General features: G+C 46.9%; 1 protein-coding gene across 15 annotated transcripts in view; it reads right to left on the minus strand.

The window, feature by feature from the left end:
- ODF2 (outer dense fiber of sperm tails 2) overlaps nucleotides 1–812 on the minus strand; it is a 33,861-nt gene extending 33,049 nt beyond the window's left edge. For 8 of the 15 annotated variants that reach the window (XM_027615642.2, XM_027615641.2, XM_027615635.2 and 5 more), the window contains exon 1: nucleotides 25–202. In XM_027615642.2, coding sequence (XP_027471443.2) covers nucleotides 25–188 — 164 coding nt within the window. In that variant the 5' untranslated portion in view covers nucleotides 189–202. Of the gene's footprint in view, nucleotides 1–24; nucleotides 203–696 lie in introns of those variants that run through there. The other 7 variants (XM_027615648.2, XM_027615644.2, XM_027615637.2 and 4 more) reach the window with 4 other exon arrangements.
- Nucleotides 813–7,272: the final 6,460 nt, after the last annotated feature.

Raw genomic sequence — 7,272 nt, forward strand, 5'->3', positions numbered from 1 at the left:
TCCCGCCTGCCGGAGGCCTCTCACCAGGAGCGACACGGCTGCGCCCAGAAACGTCTCCTTATGAAGTCGTTGAAGTCGGAGGCCAGGGCCGTGCCATGGAGACGCCGCGGCGGATGCAGTCCGGCTCCCGCGGCGGCTCCTCCCCGCTTCCGCCTCCTTTTCCGACACCCGGTCGGCAGCTCGCCCATTGGCCAGTTCAAACCCCCCCGGGAGCCTCTCGGGTTTCGCCATTTAGGCCCAGCCTCTGGCGTCACAGAGATGCCCCTCCCCGCCCGAAGCTCCGCCCACGTCCGGGCCACGAGTCCCATCGCCGTGGAGACGCGCGACGCCACTAGCGGACCCTGCCTCGGCTTGCCCCGCCGTTCAAGGCCCAGCTGACCTTCCGCCATTTTTACCCGGGCTTGGTCCTCCTCGAGTCCCCTACCTCGAAGGAGCGCTAAAACTCTACCCCAGACCCTTTGATACATGTTAGGAGACCAGGTTCAGACAGAGGACACAGAACACGTTTGTGGCCAGAGCTACGCGCTGCTTCTGGAAATCCAACCCTGTCAATACTCCACTGTTGGTGCACACCACCCAGACTCTCTCCCCCTCCCACAGCGCCTCCTCCGTCCTTGTCCAGACCAGAGGAAGGGGCTGCGTTCCCCTTGCCCCTCACCGCCCTCCTGCACACTGGGTGCTGCTGTGTGTACAGACCTACTTCGATGAGGTTCTCGCTGAGCCGCCATCTTCTCAACTATGTCCACTGTTGACCAATCCAGGCGGGCTGTCACGTGGCTCACCGCGCCGCCCTGGATTCTGGGAGACTTGAACATCCTCAGACCAAACTGGCCTCAGTCTCTCGACATCCTCATGTCCATGACTTTCCCCTGCACCTCAGCCAATGCACCCCAAGGGCCACACAACTGATCCACGTGAAATCTGAAATTCCATCTTCCCCCTTCTCCACATAGTACCTGCTTTTCTGGCTTCGTTTTCGCGGCTAGTGCCCACCATATTCATTCCCCAGTGTTAGGGAGCCCTCCAGGTCCATTCATCTTCTCCCTGAGGTTCTGCAAGGATGAAACACGTCATTACTTCCACCTTCACCTGAGCCCTCACCACCACCCAGAATTGTTCCATTTGTTCCTAGATCCCTTCCCTCTCCACAAATGGCTTTTCCAAACCTTTGCCTCTTACCATCCCATACTCCAACTCTCCTTTTTCAGAGAGAAAAATAAAGCCATCAAGTAGAATTCCCTGCGGGTGCCTGGGTGGCTCAGTCGTTAAGCGTCTGCCTTCGGCTCAGGTCATGATCCCGGGGTCCTGGGATCGAGCCCCGCATCGGGCTCCCCGCTCTGCGGGAAGCCTGCTTCTCCCTCTCCTACTCCCCCTGCTTGTGTTCCCTCTCTCGCTGTGTCTCTCTCTGTCAAATAAATGAATGAAATCTTAAAAAAAAAAAAAAGTAGAATTCCCTCTACCTTCTCCCTACCTGACCTCATCTTTAACTTCCCCCATCCTTTAATTCCCCCTTCAGAGGAAGAGATGTCCTTCTTGCTGCTTAAGGTAAACTTCTTGCTGCCAGACCTAGGCCAATTATCTCTGTAAAATGTCTCTTGCTACCCCCAGCACAGAATTGTTGATCATTTCTCAATGCTCCCACATTCGTTGAACCAATATTTATTAAGTTCCTGCTATGTGCTAAACCCAGTTCAAGAAGCAACGAACACTACCTAGTCTTTGAGGAGCCCATGGCCAACCTCTCTGATGTGACCAGATAACATGGTTAAAGCTTTCCCCTGCCTGGGGCGCCCGGGTGGCTCAGTTGCCTGGCCAGGATTGGCCACTTTTTTAAAAGAGCGATGCCCAGCACTGACAAGGACATTAGGAAACAAGCAATCTCGTATGTTGCTGGTAGGATTAAAAATTAATGTACTCTTTTGGGGTGCCTGGGTGGCTCAGTCAGTTAAGCATCCAACTCTTGGCTTTGACTCAGGTCATGATCTCAGGGTTGTGGGATAGAGCCCGGGGATGGGGTCCATGCTCAGCGAAGAGTCTCCTTCTCTCCCTCTGCCCTCCTCCCACACTTCCCCCACATGCTCTCTCTCTCTCAAATAAATGAATGTTTAAAAAAATTAAAATCGATGTTATCTTTTGACAGAACAACTGGACATTATATCTATTTTTTAAATATTTTATTTATTTGAGAGAGAGAGAGAGAGAGAGAGCACATGAGAGGGGGGGAGGGTCAGGGGGAGAAGCAGACTCCCTGCTGAGCAGAGAGCCTGATGCGGGACTCATTCCTGGGACTCCAGGATCATGACCTGAGCCGAAGGCAGTCACTTAACCAACTGAGCCACCCAGGCGCCCTGGACATTATATCTTAAAAACCTTAAACAGGTTGTGAGTTTGAGCCCAATGTTGGGTATAGAGATTACTTAAAAATAAAATCTTAAAATATATATATATATTCCTAAATATATATATATATTCCTAAGTGTGTGTGTATGTATATATTTCTTTTTTTTAATATTTTATTTATTTATTTGACAGAGACAGAGACAGCGAGAGCAGGGACACAAGCAGCAGGAGTGGGAGAGGGAGAAGCAGGCTTCCCGCTGAGCAGGGAGCCCGATGTGGGACTCGATCCCAGGACCCTGGGATCATGACCTGAGCCGAAGGCAGACGCTTAACGACTGAGCCACCCAAGCGCCCTGTATATGTGTATTTCTAAACAGCTGGGTCTAAGAGGATGTTAGTGTTAAGGTTTTTATTTCTATTTGTTTTTTAAGATTTTTTTTAAAACAATCTCTACACCTGACATGGGGCTCGAACTCACAACCCCAAGATCAAGAGATCAAAATTCATGTGCCAGCCAGGCACCCCTAGGAATGAACTTTAACAAAATAATCAAGAAAACATTTAGACCTTAAAGAGAAATTTCCTTTCATCCTTTCTTTTCCTCAATGTGATTGTCTTTGGACTGACCCCTCCTTACCTTCCCAAGGGAGTAAGAGTCTCAGGGAAAAGACAGCAAGGTGTCCCTCAGGCTTGCCGGTAGCCCAGGCAAAAAGAGGGCTCCACATGGACCAGGAAGCCTTATGGGTTTGGAGCAAAAGCCAATTAGTAACAGGCAATATGCATTTGCACAGTGCATACCCTGTGCATATTATTTCTCTCTGGAGGCTGGTGCAAGAATGAGCACACAGTGCAGTTACCAATAGAGAGTAATTAGAAGAAAACAGGCAGTAGGGCGCCTGGGTGGCTCAGTTGGTTAGGCGACTTATCCCAGAGTCCTGGGATCAAGTCCCACATTGGGTTCCCCCTGCTCTGCGGGGAGCCTGCTTCTCCCTCTCCCTCTGTCTGCCACTCCCCCTGTTTGTGCTCTCTCTCTGTCAAATAAATAAATAAAATCTTTTTTTTTTTAAAAAGAAGAAAACAGGTAGTAATTTCTTCGACATTAGTCTTAGCAACATTTTTCTCAATATGTCTCCTCAGACAAAAATAAACTCTTGGGACTATCCCAAAATAAAAAAAGCTTTTGCACAGTGAAAGAAACCATCAACAGAATGAAAAGACAAACTCTGAATGGGAGGAGATATTTGCGAATGATATATCCAATGCGGCTTTAGTACCCAAAATTCATAAAGAAGTTATACAACTCAACACCAAAAAAACACAAATAGTCCAACTAAAAGATGAGCAGAGGACCTGAATAGATATTTTCCCAAAGAAGACATACAGATGGCCAACAGACACATGAAAAGATGCTCAACATCATTCATCATCAGGGAAATGCAAATCAAAATGTCAATAAGGGGCGCCTGGGTGGCTCAGTTGGTTGAACATCAGACTTGATTGTTGGCTTAGGTCATGATCTCAGGGTCATGGGATAGAGCTCCATGTCAGGCTCCGCTCTCTGTGTTGAGTCTGCTTGGGATTCTCTCTCTCTATCTCTCCCTCCCCCTGCCCCTCCTACCTCCCCCCACCCCAGCTCGAGCTCTCTAAATAAATAAATAAATAAAATCTCAAAACCTCAATGAGATGTCGTCTCACACCTGTCAGAATGTAGTATCAAAAAGACAAGAAATAACAAGTGTTGGCAAGGATGTGGAGAAAAAGGAATCTTCATGCACTGTTGGTGGGAATGTAAATTGGTGCAGTTGCTGTAGAAAACAGTGTAGAGAGAGGTTCTGCAAAAAATTAAAAATAGGGGCGCCCAGCTGGCTCAGTGGGTAGAGCATGTGGCTCTTGATATCTGGGTCATGACTTCAAGCCCCATCTTGTGGGTAGAGATTACTTAAAAATAAAAGCCTCTAAGGGGCACCTGGGTGGCTCAGTCTGAATCTTGACTTCAGCTTAAGCCATGATTCAGGGTCTTGGGATCAAGCCCTGAGTCAGGCTCCACGCTGGGCATGGAACCTGCTTAAGATTCTCTCTCTCCCTCGCAGTCTGCCCCTCCCCCGATCTCTCTCTCAAAATAACTAAATAAATAAAAATAAAATATTTTAAAAAGAAAGAAAGAAAACGAAAACACTAATTCAAAAAGTTACATGCACCTGTATGCTTATTGCAGCATTACTAATAATAACCAAGATATGGAAGCAGCCAAGTGTCCCCTGATAGATGAATGGATAAAGATGTGGTGTGTGTGTGTGTGTGTGTGTGTGTGTGTGTGTGTGTGTGTATAGATATTTAAACTTTCTGAATATATGTAACATAATTTATCAAACAGCTAGGATTGATTTTTCATCCTTCCACAAATATTAGTCATTTTAATTAGGTCTCGGGTTAGACAGACCTGTGTGTTGAGATCTGGTACCTATGAGATCCTCCCTGCTTCATACTGACTATCCTCTATTGTTTCTTTTCATAGGGCCATGATTTTTGTCTCTGCATGAAAACCACCTGAGTATGTTACTACCAGAAGATAAAAAGAATCTGAAGGAGTATACACTGAACTGTTAGGACTGATGGAAGATGGAATTAGGAGAGAGATTTTCACTAGTACATTGTGAATTTCTGTAATGTTTAAGTTTTGTTTTGTTTTGTTTTGTTTTGTTTTTTAAGTAATCTCTACACCCAATGTGGGGCTTGAACTTACAACCCTGAGATCCTGGGTGGCTCAGTCGGTTAAGCGTCTGCCTTCGGCTCGGGTCATGGTCCCAGGGTCCTGGGATCGAGTCCTGCATCGGGTTCCCTGCTCTGTGGGGAGCCTGCTTCTCCCTCTCCTCCCCACTTGTGCTCTCTCTCTCTCACTATCTCTGTCTCTCTCTCTCAAATAAATAAAATCTAAAAAAAATTAAAAAAAAAAGAATTGCATGCTCTTGGGCACCTGGGTGTCTCACTCGGTTAGCCGTCTGCCTTTGGCTCAGCTCATGATCTCAGGGTCCTGGGATGGAGTCCCGCATCGGGCTCCCTGCTCAGTTGGGAGCCTGCTTCCGCCTCTCCCTCTGCCTGCCGTTCTGCCTCCTTGTGCTCTCTCTCTTTGTCAAATAAATAAAATCTTTAAAAAAAAAGAATTGCGTGCTCTACTGACTGAGCCAGCAGGCATCCCTATAATGTTTAAGTATTTTTGCAAGGGAACATGTTTGTAGTCAGAAAAAAAAATCAACAGATTACAAACTTGCTGAAAAGAATAGAGAGATAGTGCAGAAAAAACATGTTGAGGTCGTAAACCACAAGCTCAGTGTAAGGCTTGTGCAGATGTTTGGGAGGCTGGGGAGAAATGTAGATAGAAATTCATAGAGAAGGGGCACCTGGGTGGCTCAGTCAGTTAAGCGTCTGCCTTCAGCTCAGGTCATGATCTCAGGGTCCTGGGATCAAGCCCCGTATGGTGCTCCCTGCTCAGCGGGGAGTCGGCTTCTCCCTCGGCCCCTCCCCCATGTTTGTGTTCCCTCTCTCGCTCTCTCTAAAATAAATAAAAATCTTTTTTAAAAATTAAAATGAAAAAAAGAGAGAAATTCATAGAGAAAAGAATGCAAGTTTCTGGTAGAGGGTATTTCTTATGGCCCTCTTGTATATTCTCTGTGGTACTTTTAATACCACAAACTGAGTGACCTAAACAACAGAAATGCACTGACAGTGGTGAAGGTGAGATGTCTGAGGGCAAGGGGTCAGCCGGGCAGTGCTCCCTCCAAAGGCGCTAGGGAAGGATCTGTTCCGGATCTCTCTCCTGACTTCTGGTAGGTTCCTCGGTGGCAGAACTCCAGTCCACACAGGACATTCTCCCTGGTGCACATCTGGGGCCAACTTTCCCCTTTTTATAAGGACACCAGTTATACTGGAATCGGGGCCCAGTCTACTCCAATATGACCTCATCTTAACTAATTGTGTGTATAATGATCCTATTTCTAAATAAGGTCACATTCAAAGTACTAGGGGTTAGGACTTCAACATCGGAACTTTTGGGGGACACAATTCAACCTATAACCTACTGCTCATGTTCAGTTTAAAGATGTAATAATAGGGGCGCCTGGGTGGCTCAGTTGGTTAAGCGACTGCCTTCGGCTCAGGTCATGATCCTGGAGTCCCGGGATCGAGTCCCACAGCGGGGAGTCTACTTCTCCCTCTGACCCTCTTCCCTCTCGTGCTCTCTATCTCTCATTCTCTCTCTCTCAAATAAATAAATCAAATCTTTAAAAAAAATAAAGATGTAATAATAAAATAAACACAAATGGAGCCACCACTCAGTTTAAAGAAATGGGAGATTGCAGGGTGCCTGGCTGGCTCAGTTGGTAGAGCCTGCGACTCTTGACCTTGGGGCTGTGAGTTCAAGCCCCATGTTAGGTATAGAGATCACTTAAAATAAAATAAGAAAATCTTTTTTAAAAAAGAGAAATAAATAAGAGAGTAAACATTTTTTAGGGGCACCTGGCTGGCTCGAGATCGTGAGTTCAAGTCCCACGTTGGGTGTAGAGCCTATGGAAAAAAAAAAAAAATTGGGGGAGGACGCCTGGGTGGCTCAGTGTTAAGCATCTGCCTTCGGCTCAGGTCATGATCCCAGGGTCCTGGGATCGAGCCCCGCATCGGGCTCCCTGCCCAGCGGGAAGCCTGCTTCTCCCTCTCCCTCTGCCTGCTGCTCCCCTTGCTTGTGCTCGCTCTCTCTCTCTCTCTCTCTGTCAAATAAATAAATAAATAAATAAATAATCTTAAAAAAAAATCACGCCTCTTCCATTTTACAGAGGAGAAAACGGAAGGGTTTTACTGCAAGGGGAGGCACCTGACTCAAGTGGCACAATTAAGTGGCAGAGGGGAAACTGGAAATTAGATTATCTGTTTCCAGAGCCTCCT

This window comes from Zalophus californianus, chromosome 13 (assembly GCF_009762305.2).
Source record: "Zalophus californianus isolate mZalCal1 chromosome 13, mZalCal1.pri.v2, whole genome shotgun sequence".
NCBI lineage: Eukaryota > Metazoa > Chordata > Mammalia > Carnivora > Otariidae > Zalophus > Zalophus californianus.